Consider the following 23,775-nt stretch of genomic DNA (forward strand, 5'->3'; position numbering starts at 1 on the left):
CAAACCAAAAATTCTCCATCCATCAAAAAAAATCGACAGAGTAATCACTCAACTCCAAACAGGACACACCAACCTAAATAACCACCTAAATAAAATTAAAAAAAACATACTACAGGTAACTGCCCACACTGCAAACAACTAGAAACCCCAGAACACGCACTCATCTACTGCACACACTACCTAACACATCGAACCGCATTACAAACCACCCTCAATCTAAACAAGGCTCTCACTCTAGAAGCAATACTAAACCCACAAAATATACTAGAAAACTTCAAGGCCTTAGGCGTATTCTTAATCAAAACGGAACTAATAAAACGCATCTAAAAACACTATAATCCACCAAATCAAAATTACATAAACACACAAACATCCACCATACCGTGCTCCCTTAGTTCTCCTCCCCTACCCCATCGGCATCTATTCCAAATCTCAAAATTCCCAAATTCTATATAAGCAACCCCTAAAGCCCCCTCTTGGGTTGCACACACCACTTTCGCCCCTTTCGGAAACACATTAAATGGCCTGGCCGGGCCCGTGTGCGAAATAAGCATCAGTCGGAAAGCGCACGTTAAATCTCCAAAGTAAGTAAGTAAGCACTCCATGTCAGAACCATGGCAAATGCACAAGTTCAAATAAAGTTCATGGAAAGTGGCACGAGGCGTCATTTTGTACTAAGATGGCTTTACGTTTCGGTGTAAGAGCAGTCGTGGTGAAAGAAGATACTGGTCCTGTATTGTCAAGGAGTGCACTGCAAGGATCACAACTCAGGGTGAGTTGCTTCACGCCACCTCGTGACAAGGTGGATGATGTGTGGCTTGATGCCATTGCTGACTCTCCTGCTGGCCCTAAAGTGACTGCCTTCATGGACTATGTGACAACCAGTTGGGTTCAAGGACAGGCCTTCATCCCAGAGATTTGGAATCACTTCGACAACCAAGGCCACCGTACCAACAATCACCTAGAAGGGTGGCACAACAAGAAAAAGAGACTTGTCAAGAAGTGCCAGCCGAAGTGCCGATCTACGAGGTAGTGAAGCTCTTTCAGCGCGAGCAGTCACTCACAGAGGTTGCAGTCCTGAGACCCTCTTACCAGTGGTCAGAACCTTCACGAAGAAGGAAGTACAATTCATTACACAATCGTGACCTGTAATGTGACAATGTAATATGACCTGTCATGATATCCATCAATGTAATGTTGAATAAATTATCCCTGTTATGATCTGAATAAAAAATGAGAAAACAAAACTTGTTTTGTTAAATACGGTAACCTGTTAGAATCACAAAGCATGTTTTGACAGCATAGCCACGAGAGCCACATTCCACAATCACGCATCCGTAACTATTGCCCCGAGAGCCACATCAATTTTGGCTATCTATTTTCGAAATGTGGCTTAGGCGGCCTGTTACCAAACAGACAAGTAGTGAATGTTTGAGATAAGTTTATTATTTATTATATATAGTTAAAACTCAATAGATAATTCATAGTCTTTTTATTGTTCAAATTACTAATAAAACATATTTTAACTTGTTCCTTCTAAATATACTTCCAAACAATTCCAAAACATTCCAAAACATTCCAAGTCATTCCAAACATTTGCTGTGTTGGAAATATGTTTGGAAATGTTGCCAATCCAATTTTGGATTTTCTGTAAAGAACGATCCTTCCAAGCTTTGGAAATGTTGGAATGAGCGATCTTTCCAAAGCAATCCAAAGTTCATTCCAAATTGAAATGGACGCTCCTTGGTCTTGTGCATGATGCGGCCAGGGATCAACCACCGACCTTCAGGATAAGAATTCTTGGAAGTAATTTGTGCATAGAAAATACAGGAATACTAAATTAGTTCCAAATGATTACATGACACGTATTAGTCAAACAAGGATATGAATAAATTGTAATAAGTTAAACTTTCTAGTTTAATATCAGTTTCATCGATTTACGAATAAGGGGAGTGAGAGAGTATGGTTTTACGCCGCTTTTAGCAATATTCCAGCAATGTCACAGCGGGGGACCCCAGAAATGGGGTTCACACTTTGTACCCATATCGGGAATCGAACGAGCGTGCCGAGCGATCGCTTTAACCACTAGGCTACCCGACCGCCCCTTACGAATTAGGGGAACACACACGAGCAAACAGGTTGTAGAGATGACTACAATATACTTCACAGTGTTGAAGGGCGTCACATTCAAGACATGTGTCAAGTGATGTTCAACCATAAGCTTATTGAATGCTACTTGTTGGGTATCGTGGAGACAGAGAGGTGAGCAAGACAAAAATGGGATGTAATCATGTTTGTTTGCTTAACGCCGCACTCAGCAATATTCCAGCTTCGTACATGATGGCGGCCTGTATATGCTCGGGTGTAGTCCAGACAACCCAGCGACTGATATGAGCAGCGACTGGTCAACCAAGTCACAGAGCATAACTGCTTGATCCACTTAGTGGCTTCTTAGGACAAGCATAGGATGCTCTCTATTCTTGAAACAATAATTTAATCGAAACACGGTTACCTGTACCCCAACCAGTGAGAGCCGTGGCAGACGTTTATACGTAGAATATATCATTAAGAGTGTGCGTTGCAGATATCATGAATCCAGCAATATCACGTCGACCTAGTGGCAGGGAGCGTGAACAATAATCCACGTCCTCGATGCATGATGACAATCACGAGTCATTTACGACAAGCAATAAACAGAGGGTCTGGGAGCTTAATTCTAACCCGGTTTCCAACTCCTTACCCGGCCCCACTGTCATGGGAGTGTTCACATTCAGTCTTCTTATTGTGTATAAAGCATACTTAAACATATCCTCATGTTTACAAAGTAATCCCCTTTACAATGTTAAATGTGCTGCTGTTTCTGACAGCTATTATCAAATTGCAACATATACTGACTGACCGATTATTTGAACTGATATCAAAAAGTGAAAGTTTGGATGAATAAATCCGTTCTATATAAATAGTTTAATTTGTTTCATAAAACCTTGTCTTTTATGATATAATTAATATAGTTTTCACACTGAAATAATGAAACTTGGTACGGTATTACATTTGTGTCATAACTTAAAACGATGGAAGCTGAAGGACAAGAGATGACAGGAAGATCTTAGGAAATGGACGGCGAGAGATGAAAACCTTGTCTTTTATGATATAATTAATATAGTTTTCACACTGAAATAATGAAACTTGGTACGGTATTACATTTGTGTCATAACTTAAAACGATGGAAGCTGAAGGACAAGAGATGACAGGAAGATCTTAGGAAATGGACGGCGAGAGATGAAAACCTTGTCTTTTATGATATAATTAATATAGTTTTCACACTGAAATAATGAAACTTGGTACGGTATTACATTTGTGTCATTCTAAAAACGATGGAAGCTGAAGGAAAAGAGATGACAGGAAGATGTTAGGAAAGGGACGGCGAGAGATGAAAACCTTGTCTTTTATGATATAATTAATATAGTTTTCACACTGAAATAATGAAACTTGGTACGGTATTACATTTGTGTCATTCTAAAAACGATGGAAGCTGAAGGAAAAGAGTTGACAGGAAGATGTTAGGAAAGGGACGGCGAGAGATGAAAACCTTGTCTTTTATGATATAATTAATATAGTTTTCACACTGAAATAATGAAACTTGGAACGGTATTACATTTGTGACATTACTTAAAACGATGGAAGCTGAAGGACAAGAGATGACAGGAAGATCTTAGGAAATGGACGGCGAGAGATGAAGAGAAAGAAATACTCGGAAGATGAAGAGAAGGTGTTGTAAAAGGCACCTCAACTTGCTTTGAAGAGTTGCGTCCCTTATGCATGCATAAATCCTGTAATCATGATGTATATGTTCACATTTACTCCAATATAAAGCATATACGACTTGATGTAGCTGAAACTCAATAAAGCAGCACTCAATCTCATTAAAATCAGATCTTAGTTCTCGCTGCCGCTAAACAAAGATCTGAGGACATCCCATTACGGCTCACGTCAGACCGACCTTTGGCAAAATCTGACCGACGAATCGAATTACTGACAAGAAGTCGACATTAGCCAATCAGAAGGCAGCTTTCTTGTGCTTTACGGCACTAATTTCAAATTGGCGACTACGCTTCGAAATATATTTTGACAAATTCTCACTTAGAAATTTGAAACTGAACAAAAGAACATTCTAGAATGACTAATATATGGTCTAGATTGTATAGATTCAGTCGTTAAGCCCGTGACTATCGTTCGGAATACCCCGTTTTAACGTTTTCGAGGCTGCAAGATAAGAAATCACATTCCGACTGTCACTTTTATGATCAGGTAAGCGACGCTCTGATTGGTCGGATGAAAGGTCGTTCTGACGTGACCCCTAATGGGATGTCTTCAGATCTTTGTTTAGCGGTAGCAAGAACTAAGATCTGATTTTAATTTGTAATTTGTACTGAAAGTAGTTTAGACAATAAACTATAAAAATATGTAAATGCAGCTGATTATAAATTTCGCGGAACGAACATGTACAGTTTACATGGTTCATTGTAACCGATTTCGAAGGGTTATGATTGAGCCTACACTCTGGGACTATTTCAACACAATTCACAAATTACAAGTTACATATCAGAAAACGGCAAAGCTTGAAACAAAATTCTTTTCAAAACTGTCTGAAGAGCGCTGAAAGTTCGCTGAAAGTTTATTTTCTTAAACATTATACACAGAATGTGAGGTTGAACGTTATCTTCACGATAAACTACATCATAGTGAAACAATTTCTGTAGGTGCACTTTGTGACCTCTTATTAGAACGGGCGGTCGGGTGGCCTAGTGGTTAATGCGTTCGCTCGTCAAGCCTAAGACCAGGGTTCGATTCCCGACATGGGTACAATGTGTGAAGCCCATTTCTGGTGTCCCCCGCCGTGATATTGCTGGAATATATCTTAAAGCGGCGTAAAACCATACCCATCATCCATCTAAATAGAACTTTAGAAGCCAAACTGGTGCTCACTATCGGCTGCGTAAGCACCGTTGTTAAGTCTACTACGCACTTGTGCTTAGACTGGGTTGTAGTCAACAGGGAATTAAGATTACGATTTGTTTGAACTGTTAACTGATAAGACGTTACTCCATCGTTAAATCACTAAGATGTCCAACCAGATATACCTTTGTCGTTTATCTTTATTGCCTAAAAGATGATTCATAAACTACTTTCAGAGCGTCGTGACCGCACGCGACACGTGGTATACTGTATACTGGTGAAATGATATAAACACTCATTACTACGGCACTCTGCCTGTTTTTGAGTTTGCTGTTTCACCTCACAGTCGCCAGTATTCCAGACTCATGATGGCTGCCTGTTAACAATCAAGTCTTGGTGCGGCAAACCAGTGGTTGATAGCACGAGCCTCGATCAGTGGCATCAATCAGTCAAGTAAGTGAGTTTCTCAAAACGAACAGCAAAGTGTTTATAATTAATTCTTACCCGGGTCTCCACGGGGTACATAACCACAGAGATATGTAGGGTATCCAGACAGTAATATATTTTCACAACTTCACGTACAAGGGGAAGTGACCTTCTTTTACACGGAAATATCATCGAGCGAAACTAATTTGTTTAAGCTTTACAGTCAAATTACAAATTGTATCAACTCAGTATTATCTCAACACGCTGGTGACTATGTTTCTGTTTTTCGTGGTGTCTGGAGGGATATATGTGTGTGGTATGTATCGGTCTGCGTATACAGAACTTGGCATTATATTGAGCTGTGCTTAAATTCATAATTTGCGTTAATAAAACATTTACTATTTCTATCAAATGTTAATAAGCATTAGTTTAATCATATTATTTGATTTATATGCAGGTCTGGCCTCCATGACAGCTTACTACCGACACACTGTCACACGGGTTGGCTACTATGTTAACATAACCATGAACCCAGCTAATATCAGTACCTCATATTTCGTAGGGAGGAATGGTGTAAAACTGTTATTGGTGTTGGCTCCGACACACCGTGTAGAGGTACTCAACAGCAGTCACACCAGCTACACGACCAGGTTCAGATACACAGAGGAGGACTCACTATCGCAGACCGGACAGCTGAGGTTTACCATCTACAATGTTACTGTACAGGATGCTGGTACTTACTACTGTCAGACGGTACCTGGGTGTAGACAGGTCCTCGTTGTATCACGTAAGTATTACGTGTGATTAACAGGAGGATATTCCAAGAAATGAAAGTGCATTAAGCTGCATCGCCGTAATAAATAAACAATATCAGAAAGTAATCATGATAGCAGACCCTTAGAGTCGTGGAGGGAGAAAAACCGTAAGGACAATATGGATAGGAGTGGTGTATTACTTTTTAATGTTTCATACACCTTTGGTCAGGTGGGTTCAAGTATTTCGCAAGGCAGCTCATGCTCGTCAGATTCATCACTTGTGCCTCGTCACGGGAATGTGCCATGGGAATTATTACTTTCATTTGTAATTTTAAGATTTCAAAACCTCCTGCCACCGACTAAAAATAAATTCCAAAGCATAACACATTAAATAAAGAAAAGAACTGAAAACATATTGCTTTCCCTTATCGGAAAGATTAACTGAAACTTGACAATATAATTTGCGTTAAGTTACAACGATGGAATACTGATATGATCTGGGTCGTTGGTGATAAGATATAGAGATGACAAGTTTATCAGTACTATAATGGTCGAGACATCATGTAACACATCGTTAATTCGAACTCCATTTACCTTGAAATAAAAAAACAACACAATACTGTTGTGGTTTAAATGTGTTAAATATAACTATTTTTAACAGGGAAGCCGACCACAGCTAGCGTCACAGGACCTATCTCAGCTATATCAGCTGAGAATGTAACTCTGACGTGCTCCTCCTCCTCCCGGAGTCTGCCCCCGGACCATCCCCAACTGAACATGACCTACACCTGGAGGAGGAACAGGACTCTGCTGGAATCTGGTGACGGGCCTCATACAGGTGGAGATGTCCTGACAATAACCCACATCAGCAGAGAGAACCGGGGAGACATCTACACCTGGAGGAGGAACAGGACTCTGCTGGAATCTGGTGATAGGCCTCACACAGGTGGAGATGTCCTGACAATAACCCACATCAGCAGAGAGAACCAGGGAGACATCTACACCGGGAGGAGGAACAGGACTCTGCTGGAATCTGGTGACGGGTCTCACACAGGCGGATATATCCTGACAATAACCCACATCAGCAGAGAGAACCAGGGAGACATCTACACCTTCCAGGCTGTGGAGGAGGGTCTGGAGTCTGACTGGAGTCACGGACATGTACTGGAGGTTCGCTGTGAGTAAGAACTTACCTTGTTTGGGGTATAACAACGGAATATGTTTTGTGTTTTGCAACTGTTGTTCTGATCGCTAGTTTTTTAACAACTGCATTGCTGAAGTATTGTCTATTAATAACCTTTATGTTTTGAATTATTATTGTCAAAGTAAACTAATGTCCAAAAGAAACGATACCACGTGTTTGAAAGGACATTACAAAAAAACTAAACGATACAGACATTTCAAATTGGTATATGACTTGTGAGTAATGTTTTCCCAGTATGTGTACAAAAATTAATTGTAATCAATCCTTTACAATCATGAGGACAGACATGTTAAGACGCGGGAGGTGGGGAGGGTGGGGGGGGGGGGGAACATGCGTTGCCATTCAGGAGGAGGCATTGTCCCAATTCCTGGAGGTTAACTGGAGGCACAGGGCGATTCCTGACTTTGCGGCCGAGAATGTCCCACATGTGTTCTATTGGCTTCATGTCCGGTGAACATGCCGGCCATGGTAAAACGTGAATGTTGGCGTTTGCTAGGAAGTTTTGGGTCAGCCTTGCCGTGTGAGGCCTCGCATTATCGTGCTGGAAAATGATACCATTAGGCTGTTGTTGGATGAATGGCACCACAACTGGTTGTAAGATGTCATCACGATAACGCTGCGCATTCAGGTTTCCTCGAATAACGACGAGTCTCGTTTTGACGTCACCGCAGATTCCACCCAAACCATTAAACCTCCGCCTCCATATGGCCTGACTTGATGGATGCAGTTCGGTGCCAAACGTTCACCTACTCTTCGGTACACACGCTGCCGGCCGTCGTTCCTGAAGATGCAAAATCTGCTTTCGTCAGAAAACATGACACGTGCCCAGTTCCACCGTTGCCCCCCTCGAAGTCGCCTGGCCCATATCCGTCTGTTGAGTCGGTATTGAGGTTTCAGGAACGCTCCGCTGTAGGGGCGACGTGCTCGGATACCATGTGCCCGCAGTCTCCTGTACACGGTTTGTCGACTTATCACGTGTCCCAGTGCCGATCGTGCCGTTAACGTCGCCGTTACGAAGCGGTTCCGAAGGTAAGGTACCAGGATGTGGCGGTCTTCAATAGGCGTGGTCACCCGGGGTCTCCCGCTTCTCGGCCTGTCTGCTGTCCGACTTGTTTGACGCAACCGCTACATTAACCTGGTGACGGTTATGCGCGCGCATCCTAACCTTCTGGCGACGTCGCGGTGCGTAGCTCCCTGTTGGAGCATTCCTACGGCTCTCTCTCTTCTAATCGCTGTCAAACGTGGCATTTCTTTTGTGTGCTTTTTGTTGCTGTGATCCCAACGTGTCGGGTCAGCAGTTTTATACAGAAGATATGCACGTGCATTTCGTGTTACGGGACTGAACGTCATTTGGACAAATTGCACGCTTTGTTCTCAATTGATCAAATGTTCCCGGTTTTATCGACCGAATACGTTTGGTTTGGAACGTAGGATACGTAAAAGTACCTTTTCAGACGAAAATTAACTCTTCATAAAAAAATATTTAGAAAAATGTGTTGTATGGTTTCTTTTGGACATTAGTTTATGTCGGCGGGTCGTGTCGGAATAATAGACAACATAGCCAAAATCAGCCGTGCAAAGTTTCAGCTGCGTAGGCCTTACCGTGTCAGAGGGTATGTCAGATATGCATGTAGTTCACCTTGATATGTTGTCTAGGGTTTTAAATATCAACGCAGGGTGAAACTTAACTGTCAGCATTGATGTTCATATATTTTCAGCATATATACACAGCAAAATATGCAAACACCAAATTATATAGATTGCAGGAAATGTTATGTCATCACAAGAAGAAAAATACATATTTCTCAGTCTGTTTACGACAGAGCCAAAATATACATTTGTAGATGAGTTTTGACATGGTAAAACACAAAGCTAAGAACAAGGTTATAATAGTGCGAAAAACGGAACATATGTGAACCATTTGCGACTAAACGTATACCAAATTTCATGACACTTTAAAAAACATTGCTTCCAATGTTTACCTCAGCACTAACACATGTATGTCGATTTTGTTTTGGTACAAGATTTTGGTCTCCTGTGAAGGTCAATGTCATTATTGATACTGTTAAACTGCGTACAACCTCATTATTTTATTATCAGATATCCCTATAAACTAGGAACACTGACTTAAAATGATGTTAGAGTTTACCCTCTCTCACTGTACCTCTACGTTTCATCCCTCCTTTCCCCATCCTACCCCTCACTACACATGTGTATATCACAGTGTTCACGCATAAGGTACAAAAACAAAAAAACAAGTGTATATCACAGTATTCAAATTTATGGTACAAACACACACTGCACGTGTATATCACAGTATCCGCACGTGCACCTGTGGTATATTAACAAACTGCACGTGTATATCACTGTATTAACACATATGGTCCAAAAAACAGACCGCACATGTTTATCATAATATTCACATAATGTAGGCTAAATGACCATAACCATCATACATTCCAGATGGACCTGACCAGATACAGTTTAACGGCGCAAGTGACAGGCTAAAGGCAGAAGAAGGGAAACCTATCACAGTGACATGTTCTGCTGACTGTAACCCCGCCTGCACTGTGACCTGGTGGGACACATCCAGACAGAGGGTGATCACGGGACAGAGGGAGGCTGTGTTGTATATACCAGCTGTAGACAGATCTATGTTTGGGCAGCCACTTTAAGAATCTTCAAATGTCAAAACCGTTTCTGTTAATTCAAAATCAAATTAAAAGAGATCTGTTTTGAAGACGGTAACCCACTGTTTACTTTCTACATAATTCGAGACAACAAACTGTTACCATGACTCAAAACATTTTATAAAACTTGTATCAAAATTCCGCATAATTACATCTTCATCTGCACAGTTAAGAACGCTGATATCGCCGAACGTTGTGTGAACTCCTGTAGAACTGATATCTTGCTTTGTTGGTTTGTTGTTAATATGTAATATGTAATGTCATATGATGTTTGTTTGTTTGTTGTTAAACGCCGCACTCAGCAATATTCCAGCTGTATGACGGCGGTCTGTAGATAATCGAGTCTGGACCAGACAATGCAGAGATTGACATTATGAACATCGATCCACGCAATTGGGATACAATGACATGCATCAACAAAGCCAGTGAGTCTGACCACGAAATTCCTTGAGACGCCTCGTACGACAAGCATAGTCGCCCTTAACGGCAAGTACGTGTTGGTGAAGACCTATTCTACAAAGGGCTGACGTAGACAGTGACGCTGTAGTTGTGAATGTTCAGTGTATTTATTGAGATGAGTGTGTTATCAATGAAATATTTAAATTACGAAGTGACACATGAAAATTTTATTGCAGATGACTCTTGCAAGTGTCATTTTATTTCGTATGTTATGTATCAGATTCAATACAAGAGTGAGTGAGTGAGTATGTTTTTACGCCGCGTTTAGCAATATTCCAGAGATATCACGGCGGGGGACACCAGAAATGGGCTTCACACATTGTACCTACGTCGGGAATCGAACCCTGGTCTTCCGCGTGACGAGCGAACGCTTTAACCACTAAGCTACCGAACCACCCTTCAATACAAAAGAATCATTACAAGGAAAAATACAACACCAATCCAGACAAAAGCAGATAGGCTGGATTGTCTGGTCCAGATTATTGACAGACCGCCATCATATATTGGCGACGTAAAACAAGAAACCAACAAACCAACAAAAGCAGATACGAAATCGCTCTGTTCCGGTCAAGCACGCAAAGCACGCAGGCACCAGGTTCTCTTTTAAAGGTAAACATGATTAGAAACAATAAACTGCAAGTATTGCATTTTGAAAAATCCAGCACGAGAGGTCACTGGAGCTGCCGTCGTTTCCATCGTCCTTGCGTCGGCTGTCTCTTCTGTCCTGATCGTCGCCATCGCTGTGGTCGTCATATTTGTTGTTCGTAGAAAAAAGACACGTGAAGGTAATACCTGGGAGAATGAATGGGTACAACATCTAATTAATTAAACACTTTATTAAACCAAACAAAATAGTCACACGCATCAAATTCGGTTTGCATTATATATAAGTTATGCATAGAGCTTCTACAGACATCATATAATCGAGCTATATCCATTTACAATGTACGACTACCGATCAATAGAGCGAGGGTCCCCCATGAGCGTGACGCACCCGACCACTTTCAATTTGATTTAACGTAAAAGGATAAGCGTGGTGAAATGAAATCTGTTTAAACTATCTGGACAGATATCTAGACTTACTTGGGATGATCCGGTTGTGCCATCAGTGTCCCCTTTTCAAGAAGCGTATTTTGTGGCGCGTTACGGGAGGTGTTGTTCATGAATGAACGTACACGACTGCACGTCAAGATCACTAAAAGTGAACAGTTCTGATACAAATCAGTCGAAAACTCCGTGGAAGTGTGCCTGACTTCTGATTTTGTGGCCTCAAACATCCCAAATGTGAACAATAACATTCCCTATCTCTCGCGCTGTGAGTTGGCCTAGATCACGGTTGTCTTTTCTTATTCCGGTGGTGACCTTGCCCTTCGATCGTTTGAAGCTGTCAATGACATGCAAGCAGACTTGAGTTTGTTGATTTTCACGTCTTTGGCGAACTCTCTGATTTCCCTCTTCCAAAATGGTACGAAAATGATATAAATTCAGCTGATAGATCAAGGAAACCGAACCATTTTGATTGCACAGACTTGACACCGGTAGTGCGAGTGACTGACTGTTGGTCCGATATTTAAAGCACGGCGCTACTGTGACTTTTCAAATTTTCATATAGGTGTCCTTCTCACTAACAACATGGAGTTACCATAAGTTGAAGAATGTCTTCCAAAAGGATCTTGAGCGTCGGTGTTGTTTTGTTTGCAAACACAACTGCAGGCGTATGTTGTTAATGCGTATGCATAGAAATGTCAACAATGCTCATATTTGGGCATATATCAATATTCATGCGCAACCAGATTTTGCAACCGGTTTCAGTTTGGTCTGCCAACGAACGAAAGTTGTTATGTATTTACACTTAAATAAATATTTAACGTGGTAATAAATAAAATACCACACTCATGCTCGTTAGATACCATTTTTACGAAACTCGTGAACTTTCTATGGTATCTGACCGAGCGAAAGCGTATCTAACGAGAATGAGTGTAGTATTCTCTATTTCTGTTCAAAGTGAAATATGTTTTTTATAACTTCAGGAACATTTAAATTGATTCACTTGTGCAGCTCTTTCCTTTCCCAAGTGTTCGTAGGGGCCAGACATTATGCGTTTGGTCAGTTGGTATTTAGAATGTAGAAGCTTCCGTTTTAAGCCTCTTGAAGCTGTCTCTTTATTTGTCTGATCAATCCAGCATAGAGCAATCTGGCAAATATGAATTTATTTATACAACTATTATTTTATTTAAGGATTGCTTCACAGCTTTATTTGTTTTAATGCTAAGTAACATTGCTGTCTTCTTTATTTGTTTTGATGCTAAGTAACATTGCTGTCGACTGCAGTGTTGGACAGAGACAGATGATTTGATTCAGCAGACGATCCGGACCGAGTTCAAGGACTGCACCGTGCTGACCATTGCCCACAGACAAAATATCTTTTCAAGACATTTTTTTGTTTCTCCAAAAGAATGTGCCATTTTTAAGGACAGATTATTTGAAATAAAATCTACGGCCAGTCGACTTATTTGTGAAACATGAGTACAAATGATATTTTTCAAGCATATGCAGGGACCCGTGAAGATCCGGGGTAGAATAAGACTTCAGCAACCCATTCTTGTCGTATGTTGACAGGGGGATGTCACATAGGTGCCAAAATTAGATAACATGCAAACAGAAGTATAGTGAGGAGATGAATGAAAAAACTTTTTACTTAGCGAAGTAAGGATAAGGTTAGTTTTATTCCATACTGAAGACCCGTGAAGATTCCTGGGTAGAATAGGTCTTCAGCAACCCATGCTTGCCGTAAAAGGCGACTATGCTTGTCGTAAAAGGCGACTAACTGATCGGGTGGTCAGGCTCGCTGACTTGGTTGATGCACGTCATCGTAACCCAATTGCGTGGAACGATGTTCATAGTGTCAGTCACTTGATTGTCTGGTCCAAATTCTTATATTTACAGCCCGCCGTCATAACCAATGATCAATCCAGTGATTGATGACCGCTTCCGTGGTCTAGTCGTAGAGCGGAAGGTCCGGAGTTCGATCATACCAAAAGACGTAAAAAGATGGTACTTGTTGTTACCCTGACTGGTGCTCGGCATTAAGGGGCTAAAACAAGGACTAGTCGGCTCGGAGTCAGTATACAGTGTCTGAGTGGGGTATTCATGTTAAACTGCGGCAAGGTATCTCAATGAGCTAGCACTATAAATCGGCATCAGTCCGGACTAGTACAAGCAGCCACACAAACACACACGAACATGCACGTCGCTATATACGTGCAATAATCTCTGACGCGACGTTAGAGCCGTAATTAGTACGTAAATGTCACCGACAGGAACCGGACGTGACGTCTTCTGTCGGAATTGACGTCATGAACATTACAATACTTAAATTGAAATAGTGTTATATATTGTTGGCTTTTATAACAACATGTATTATCCTACCAGAAGTGACGTCATAAATGACTACAGAACAGGAAATGACGTCACGATTGAACTCGTGAAATCACAAGTATAGCAAATATCACCAGATGACAAGTATGACGTCATAGAACGGGAAGTGACGTAATAAATGCCAAAAGGGCAAATAACGAATTAGCCATAATAGTTTATCAAATAATATACATATATATATATTCCTGCTTCACTGCTGTGAATTATCTGGGAGTACTAGATGATAGATGGCACCTGTCCCCCTGGTAGATATTGGCTACGATGTAATAGAGGTAGGGTATTATCAAACAATAATGTGTCATTGTGTATAATTAGACTACCTGTACCTCTATTAAATCAGGAATTAGTAAAAGGCGACTATGCTCGTCGTAAAAGGCGACTAACGGGATCGGGTGGTCAGGCTCGCTGACTTTGTTGATGCATGTCACTGATCCCAATTGTGTGGATCGATGCTCGTGATATTAATCACTGGATTGTCTGGTCCAGGCTCGATTATTTACAGACAGCCGTCATATAGCTGGAATATTGCTGAGTGTGGCGTCAAACAACCAACCAGCCAACCAACCAACAACCATACTGTATTCTAGATTGGTTGCAGATATGTTTAACAGGTCATATTCTTATTAACATGATAAATGCACATCGATAGATTTTTTAGAGTATCTTTATCAGTTGTTGACATGATCGATAATATATTTTGTTGAGTGGGATGTACATGAAAAGGCAGTTCAGTATATTTACTTATTAGATGGTCGTATTTTGGACAGACTTACAGAAGATGAAACTCATCTTTAATCACATTTAAACCACATTGCTCACATATTCTCAATTCTCTGGCTCTGTTTCTATGTCTGCCTTCTTTGATCCTAAGTCTATGAGAGCAGCATCTTAATTGTGCTAAACCTATTCTAAATCTTTAAAAACTGATATCAAACAAATAGTATTCTATAAATATAAGTGCAGTATATATTTACTGCGACACTCAGGTAATGTACTAGTATTGCTACTCAACAGGAGTTAAAGGACATCTCATTCTTTCGTTTACTATGGTAAGTCTTTTATGCAATGACAACCGATCTTTCATATGAGTATTGTTAACCTCTTATGCAATCACAGATTAAGTAATTATGAAAGAATAAGGTGTTCTTTAACTTATTTTGAGAAGTATTCCGGAATACAGGTGACTGTGACATTAAACAACTCTCACGTTACTCACGATGACTTGTGTCTGTGTTACAGGATCATTGTGTTGGACCAAGGATTGATCAAGGAGTTCGACAGCCCGGACAACCTGCTCAAGGACAAGGCCTCCATTTTCTATGGTATAGCCAAGGATGCAGGTCTCACGTCTTGATAGAAACCACACACAAACAAATCAGGTCTCACGTCTTTAAGACACCACACACACACACACATATATATACACACACGTGTATACGTACATACACATAAACGGCGATTGGACAGATTCAGATCTGGAACTATGATGTCATCGATTCCAAAAATAGCCTTCCAAAAATGCTCCGGTGAGTGAGAGTAAATGGCATGACACATTGACTATAGTGATACGAAAAAATCATGTGGTCCTTAACTTCCTTTGAGTAGTATGTGATGAATACCTTAGACCCATTCGCTTTGTTTTGACTCGAAATAGGCGATGCTAAAAATAGTCATTGCTTAAAATAGCCGTCCAATCAAATTGCACTCATGATTGAGAGAAAATATGTGCGACGTTACTGCTGCAACAGATGAAGCTGGTGGTGCATGGTGCCGGGTATTAATCACAGAAGAATGTAGAGATAATACCCTGGATACTCGAGGATGGCATGCGTCATATGAGGGCGTTTTGCCTCCAGCATGCATGGACGATTGCGTAATGAATAAAATGTTATGTCTTGTCTGCAAAAATGATATTAGTGTAAGACCATGATATGTGTTTGTAAGTCACCGTATGAGACCTTGGAGTGAGTGAGTGAGTGAGTTGAGTTTAACGCCGCTTTTAACAGCATTCCAGTTATATCACGGCGTGTCAGCTTTATGTGGGAGGAAAGCCCGAAGTAATGCAGGTCTCAGACGTTTACCACTTCGGTGAAACCCACGAGTACGGGTATAGTGCTGACAAACCTAGAAACATAATCAGGGCGAACCGGGATTCGAACCCACAATCATAGGTTTCTGGCGATCCCAAGGGACGCAACTCTTCCCAGCGAATCGCGGCGCCTTAGACGACTGGGCCACCTGTGCCCCCAATGATACCTTGGACATAATGTATAAATATGTATAAGGCTTTTATATATTATTTATGCAGCTGTGCTTGTGTTGAAAGGAGCTTGTCTAGAACTTTTTCTATTATGGTTTCTATACTTATAGTCAATGTGTAAAATGGACCGCCTCCGCGGTCTAATGGTAGAGCGTCCGCCCGGAGAGCGGAAGGTCCGGGGTTCCATCCTCGGCCGCGTCAAACCCAAAGACGTTAAAAGATGGTACTTGTTGTTACCCAGGCTGGCCTTAATGGGCTTCTTTTAAACAAGGACTGGTCGGCTCAGAGTCAGTATACTGTGTCTGAGTGGGGTATTCATGTTCAACTGCGGCATGGTATCTCAGTTCGATCCTCGGCCGCGTCATACCAAAAGACGTTAAAAGATGGTACTTGTTGTTACCCTGTCGTCTGGCGCTCGGCATTAAGGGGCTAAAACAAGGACTGGTCGGCTCAGAGTCAGTATACCGTGTCTGAGTGGGGTATTCATGTTCAACTGCGGCATGGTATCTCAGTTCGATCCTCAGCCGCGTATCTCAGTGGGCTAGCACTATAAATCGGCATCTGTCAGGTCTAGTACAAGCAGCCACACAACTGCACACACGTGGCGAAATAAGTGCAAATCGTTAACGCGACGTTAAACCCCACTACACCCTCCCATCACCAATGTGTAAAATCAGTCAATTTGTCAAATATTCAGCCTGATATTGAAGTCATTTCGTAAAATGACTAACATTTCAAGTCATTTTTACATATTGACTGTTGACATATTGACACATTGACTGTAACACATAAAACAATCACACAATCATGTTTGCCATATATAGATATATAAAAATTTTTTCTCCATTACATACACTATAGGTGATGTGTGTTTTGTCTTACTGTTATTGGTTTATGCTGTTTTGACTACGAATTTGACATAGTTATGAACAAATGAAGGAAAGGGGATTGTTTAAATTTGATGTTAATTTTTCTAAAACAAACTCTTCAGATAAGCAACAAATGTTAACTAATAGTGTTATGTGTACTGTTTGCTGTTAATGATAACAGTGATTCTTATTGTGAGTCAGTTTCACACAATTATTGACAAAACATAATAAACTCTTCATGACTATTTAAAATTGTTACACCTCTATTAGGAATCATGGAATTCAATTGGTTAATCCGTACCACGTGACGAAACACCCCGAGAACCCCGAACCATGTGACTTACACTGATCTCGACACATGACCTGTCACGTGATGAATATTGACTCGTCTGACAAGGTAGACACAATTTATGGATAACAACGTAAATACTCCGACGTTTCGGTATAGATCGTTATGCCAAGTAAGACAGTCTTGTGCGAAAACAAGGACCCTCGGACCCGCCCCCTTGGGTGGTATGACCTGACTGCATATTGACCTCGTCAAGAGCAGTGAGTGAGTGAGTTGGGTTTAACGCCGCTTTTAACAGTATTCCAGTTATATCGCGACGTGTCAGCTTAATGTGGGAGGGGAGCCCTAAGCGATGCATGTTTACTACTTCGGTGAAACCTACGCGCATGGATTCGACCCCCAATCATAGGTTTCTAGCGTGCTCAAGGGACGCAACTCTGCACAGTGAATCGCGGCGCCTAAGACGACTGGGCCACCCGTGCCCCCTCGTCAAGAGTAAATATTGGTATAGTATTCATTTGTTGTATAACACTGTGATTATTTGTGTTGGATGTTATTTTTTATGATTAAAAAAAAAACGTTTCATAATCAGTAATGAATTATACTGTTGCTTGATACGTCTATGAATAAAAATACAATGTGATCAGAATGTCTCTTTTTGTGCGCCACTTTTACAAAATAACTGACAATAGGTTTTTAGATGATTATTTACAAACTTTTTTTCTTATATAGATAAAGACACTGTGGTGAAGATCGCGTTTCGTGTTGAATGTTATATATATACATTCAAATTTATATTAGGGAGATTAAGTCATATTTTGTATCGTTTTTTTTCAATTACATCTTGATATGCACATTAAAATTTTATGTTCATTGTCTGTGAGACATTAAAAGGTGTTGTTTGTCACATAAGACGTCGACTCAGTCTTATTTCTGCCGGCGGTGGGGTAGCCTAGTGGTCAAAGCGTTCGCTCGTCACGCCGAAAGCCCGGGTTCGATTTCCTACGTGGGTGAAATATGTGAAGCCCATTTCTGGTGTCCCCCGCCGTGATATTGCTGGAATATTGCTAAAAACGGCGTAACACTATACTCACTTACATCACTGCAATCTGTAATGATGCTTTGAGAGTTTTTCATCTTATAGGTTCATTTTTTGTTTGTTTTTGTTTAACTGCACTCAGCAATATCCAATATGCATCAGCATGGTCAGTTGCCGCCATTTTTGTAGTCATGGACACCGGAAAAATATATGGCTATCGAAGGGAAACATCTCTTGTACATCTTCAGAGTTAGCAAGCCTTGATCCAAGTCCCTATGATATTTGCACGTGCTTTTAACTTTTAAGGTAACATACTACAGAACAATCGTCAAAGGTGCCGGAATTGGCTTTACAGAGTTGCGTCCCCAGGCAAGACCAGAAACCTATGATCGTGGGTTTGAATTCCGATTCGCCCAAATTATGTTTCTAAGTATGTCAGCACCATACCACACGCCGTGATGGCGTTATACACATCCATTCACTACTAAACAGCTGTGAGAAAACATCCGTTTTTGATGTGTTTTGGACAGGGGTGTTTTCATCTTGCAGTGAGAACTGATAAACGTCTGAGACCTGCATCACTTCGGGCTTTCCTCCCACATTAAGCTGACACGCCGCGATATAACTGCAATACTGTGAGAAGAGGCGTTAAACACAACTGACTCACTCACTCACTCTCACTCGTGCAGTGCAAGAATCCATTTCCATTGAACGGAGTGGGATGTGATACCGTGAACATGGAAACATGCTCTTTGTGTGTTCGTCAATGTTCCCCAACAACTGGCGCAGGAACAAGACCTCGGTTATTCTCCCCTGCAGATTCAACCCCCAGGTCCCCAGATATTCCAGGACCGCCTCCTTGGTCTAGTAGTAGAGCGTCCGCCCGGAGAGCGGAAGGTCCGGGGTTCGATCCCCGACCCCGTCATACCAAAAAACGTTAAAAAATGGTACTTGTTGTTACCCTGTCTGTCGGCATTAAGGGGCTAAAACAAGGACTGGTCGGCTCGGAGTCAGTATACTGTTTCTGAGTGGGGTATTCATGATAAACTGCGGCATGGTATCTCAGTGAGCTAGCACTATAAATCGGCATCAGTCCGGACTAGTACAAGCAGCCACACAAACACACACACGTACATGCACATCGCTATATAAGTTCAATAACCTTGGACGCGACGTTAAACCCCATTTCACCTCACCTCATATATTCCATGTTCGTTTAAGTCTCAAATCTAATATCAGAATTATCTATTATCAGAATTTAAGTCTCGAGCCCAGAGTAAATGTTACAAGCATTGAAGGCATTTAATGAAACGGTCACGATTTACATAGGAATACATATTTACAAATCTCCGCCATGAAGCTTTAATATTGCTGAGTGCGGCGTTAAACAACAAACAAACAAACAAACAAACAAACAAATCACATCCATCTTCGCCTCATCCGGATCGCTTCCTCCGACATTAAGATGAAATGCCGTGAAGTAACCGAAATGATGTTAAAAGCTCTCCAAACGAACTACGAAATATATCCATTTAGATTCACCCTCGGGGTAGAATAGGTCTTCAGCAACCCATTCCTGCCGTAAAAGCCGACTATGCTTGTCGTAAATGGATTCGGTGGTCAGGCTCGCTGCGCCGGTTGATTGCGTGTAATTGCGGATGGTTCTTCACTTGATTGCCTGGTCTATATGTACAGGCCGCCGCCATATAGCTGGAATATTGCTGAGTGTGGCGTTAAACAGCAAACAAACAAACAAACAAACAATTTCCATTTAACACTAAACGCTGATGCGGTGGACTTGGAGTTAATACTCTACTTACATTCGTCAGTGCACCACGTTGTCTCAACACATACGCTGTATAGTCGTTCATGATTGTGAATTGTTTGTGAAGCACTTGTCTTCAAATCAAATCGTCTTCAGATGTGACAGAAATGTCAGAAAACGGAGTCTGGTGATTAATTTTCACAGACGTGAGATAGCGCATAATGTATCCAGATCATGGACGTAGATCTGGTTGTCTTAGAAGTGAGGCAAACCTCCAAAGAAATATCGAAGGGAAACATGTCTTGTACATCTTTAGAGTTAGCAAGTCTTGATCCAAGTCCCTATGATATTTGAACGTGCTTTTAACTTTTAAGGTAACATACTACAGAACAATCGTTCACTATAATCATATGTTTCTCTGGATAAGCTAACGGGGTTTCTTTTTGGTTACATTTTATCATTCATCTTTACATGTGAATTAATGATTATCATTGGGAAATATTTAGAATATTGTCACATATGAAATATAACCCGACCGTCGGCCAGGGGGATTTGAAAATCTGGCAGCCCGAGTTAAAATCAACCCGTCTCGGACCGTCGGGCAGGCAGGAATTTCGAACACTGAATATATACATTCAAATTTATATGAGGGAGATTAAATCATATTTTGTATCGGTTTTTTTCAATTACATCTTGATATGCATATTAAAATTTTATGTTCATTGTCTATGAGATATTAAAAGGTGTTGTTTGTCACATAAGACGTCGACTCATTCCAATTTCTGCCGGCGGTGGGGTAGCCTAGTGGTTAAAGCCTTCGCTCGTCACGCCGAAAGCCCGGGTTCGATTTCCTACGTGGGTAAAATATGTGAAGCCCATTTCTGATGTCCCCCGCCGTGATATTGCTGGAATATTGCTAAAAACGGCGTAACACTATACTCACTTACATCTCTGCAATCGATAATGATGCTTTGATAGTTTTTCATCTTACAGGTTCATTATTTGTTTGTTTTTGTTTAACTGCACTCAGCAATATCCAATTTGCATCAGCATGGTCGGTCGCCGCCATTTTTGTAGTCATGGACACCGGAAAAAATATATGGCTACCGCGTTTCCAAAGAAATATCGAAGGGAAACATGTCTTGTACATCTTTAGAGTTAGCAAGTCTTGATCCAAGTCCCTATGATATTTGAACGTGCTTTTAACTTTTAAGGTAACATACTACAGAACAATCGTCAAAGATGCCAGAATTGGCTTTACAGAGTTGCGTCCCCAGGCAAGACCAGAAACCTATGATCGTGGGTTTGAATCCCGATTCGCCCCAATGATGTTTCTAGGTATGGAACTGGAAGCGGCGTTATCCTCATCCACTCCCTACTAAACAGCTGTGAGAAAACATCCGTTTTTGATGTGTTTTGGATAGGGGCAGTGAGAAGTGATAAACGTCTGAGACCTGCATCACTTCGGGCTTTCCTCCCACATTAAGCTGACACCCCGCGATATAACTGCAATACTGTTAGAAGAGGCGCTAAACACAACTGACTCACTCACTCACTCTCACTCGTGCAGTGCAAGAATCCATTTCCATTGAACGGAGTGGGATGCCATGCGGTGAACATGGAAACATGCTCTTTGTGTGTTCGTCAATGTGCCGCATCAACTGGCGCAGGAACAAGACCTCAACCCCTTCGGTTATTCTCCCCTGCAGATTCAACCCCCAGGTCCTCAGGTATTCCAGGACCGCCTCCTTGGTCTAGTAGTAGAGCGTCCGCCCGGAGAGCGGAAGGTCCGGGGTTCGATCCCCGACCCCGTCATACCAAAAAACGTTAAAAAATGGTACTTGTTGTTACCCTGTCTGTCGGCATTAAGGGGCTAAAACAAGGACTGGTCGGCTCGGAGTCAGTATACTGTTTCTGAGTGGGGTATTCATGATAAACTGCGGCATGGTATCTCAGTGAGCTAGCACTATAAATCGGCATCAGTCCGGACTAGTACAAGCAGCCACACAAACACACACACGTACATGCACATCGCTATATAAGTTCAATAACCTTGGACGCGACGTTAAACCCCATTTCACCTCACCTCATATATTCCATGTTCGTTTAAGTCTCAAATCTAATATCAGAATTATCTATTATCAGAATTTAAGTCTCGAGCCCAGAGTAAATGTTACAAGCATTGAAGGCATTTAATGAAACGGTCACGATTTACATAGGAATACATATTTACAAATCTCCGCCATGAAGCTTTAATATTGCTGAGTGCGGCGTTAAACAACAAACAAACAAACAAACAAACAAACAAATCACATCCATCTTCGCCTCATCCGGATCGCTTCCTCCGACATTAAGATGAAATGCCGTGAAGTAACCGAAATGATGTTAAAAGCTCTCCAAACGAACTACGAAATATATCCATTTAGATTCACCCTCGGGGTAGAATAGGTCTTCAGCAACCCATTCCTGCCGTAAAAGCCGACTATGCTTGTCGTAAATGGATTCGGTGGTCAGGCTCGCTGCGCCGGTTGATTGCGTGTAATTGCGGATGGTTCTTCACTTGATTGCCTGGTCTATATGTACAGGCCGCCGCCATATAGCTGGAATATTGCTGAGTGTGGCGTTAAACAGCAAACAAACAAACAAACAAACAATTTCCATTTAACACTAAACGCTGATGCGGTGGACTTGGAGTTAATACTCTACTTACATTCGTCAGTGCACCACGTTGTCTCAACACATACGCTGTATAGTCGTTCATGATTGTGAATTGTTTGTGAAGCACTTGTCTTCAAATCAAATCGTCTTCAGATGTGACAGAAATGTCAGAAAACGGAGTCTGGTGATTAATTTTCACAGACGTGAGATAGCGCATAATGTATCCAGATCATGGACGTAGATCTGGTTGTCTTAGAAGTGAGGCAAACCTCCAAAGAAATATCGAAGGGAAACATGTCTTGTACATCTTTAGAGTTAGCAAGTCTTGATCCAAGTCCCTATGATATTTGAACGTGCTTTTAACTTTTAAGGTAACATACTACAGAACAATCGTTCACTATAATCATATGTTTCTCTGGATAAGCTAACGGGGTTTCTTTTTGGTTACATTTTATCATTCATCTTTACATGTGAATTAATGATTATCATTGGGAAATATTTAGAATATTGTCACATATGAAATATAACCCGACCGTCGGCCAGGGGGATTTGAAAATCTGGCAGCCCGAGTTAAAATCAACCCGTCTCGGACCGTCGGGCAGGCAGGAATTTCGAACACTGAATATATACATTCAAATTTATATGAGGGAGATTAAATCATATTTTGTATCGGTTTTTTTCAATTACATCTTGATATGCATATTAAAATTTTATGTTCATTGTCTATGAGATATTAAAAGGTGTTGTTTGTCACATAAGACGTCGACTCATTCCAATTTCTGCCGGCGGTGGGGTAGCCTAGTGGTTAAAGCCTTCGCTCGTCACGCCGAAAGCCCGGGTTCGATTTCCTACGTGGGTAAAATATGTGAAGCCCATTTCTGGTGTCCCCCGCCGTGATATTGCTGGAATATTGCTAAAAACGGCGTAACACTATACTCACTTACATCTCTGCAATCGATAATGATGC

At 41.3% G+C, this 23,775-nt stretch overlaps 1 protein-coding gene across 1 annotated transcript; it reads left to right on the top strand.

The window, feature by feature from the left end:
- The first annotated feature begins 5,655 nt into the window (after positions 1-5,655).
- On the top strand, positions 5,656-15,282 carry LOC139472764 (uncharacterized). Its single transcript, XM_071255230.1, has 6 exons — positions 5,656-5,698; positions 5,840-6,169; positions 6,799-6,975; positions 7,084-7,314; positions 9,805-10,003; positions 15,168-15,282. The coding sequence occupies exons 1-6, from the start codon at positions 5,656-5,658 to the stop codon at positions 15,280-15,282; spliced, it is 1,095 nt and encodes a 364-aa protein (XP_071111331.1).
- Positions 15,283-23,775: the final 8,493 nt, after the last annotated feature.

The sequence above is a fragment of the Haliotis cracherodii genome, unplaced genomic scaffold (assembly GCF_022045235.1).
Source record: "Haliotis cracherodii isolate W230 unplaced genomic scaffold, xgHalCrac1.p SCAF_25, whole genome shotgun sequence".
Lineage (NCBI taxonomy): Eukaryota > Metazoa > Mollusca > Gastropoda > Lepetellida > Haliotidae > Haliotis > Haliotis cracherodii.

Bases quoted from the DNA above. Each gene is read 5' to 3' on its own strand.
- LOC139472764 (XM_071255230.1), top strand. From the start codon at position 5,656: ATGTTTCTGTTTTTCGTGGTGTCTGGAGGGATATATGTGTGTG. The intron at 5,699-5,839 runs GTATGTATCGGT...ATTTATATGCAG, and splicing joins TGGAGGGATATATGTGTGTG to GTCTGGCCTCCATGACAGCT. The intron at 10,004-15,167 runs GCAGCCACTTTA...TCTGTGTTACAG, and splicing joins GTAGACAGATCTATGTTTGG to GATCATTGTGTTGGACCAAG.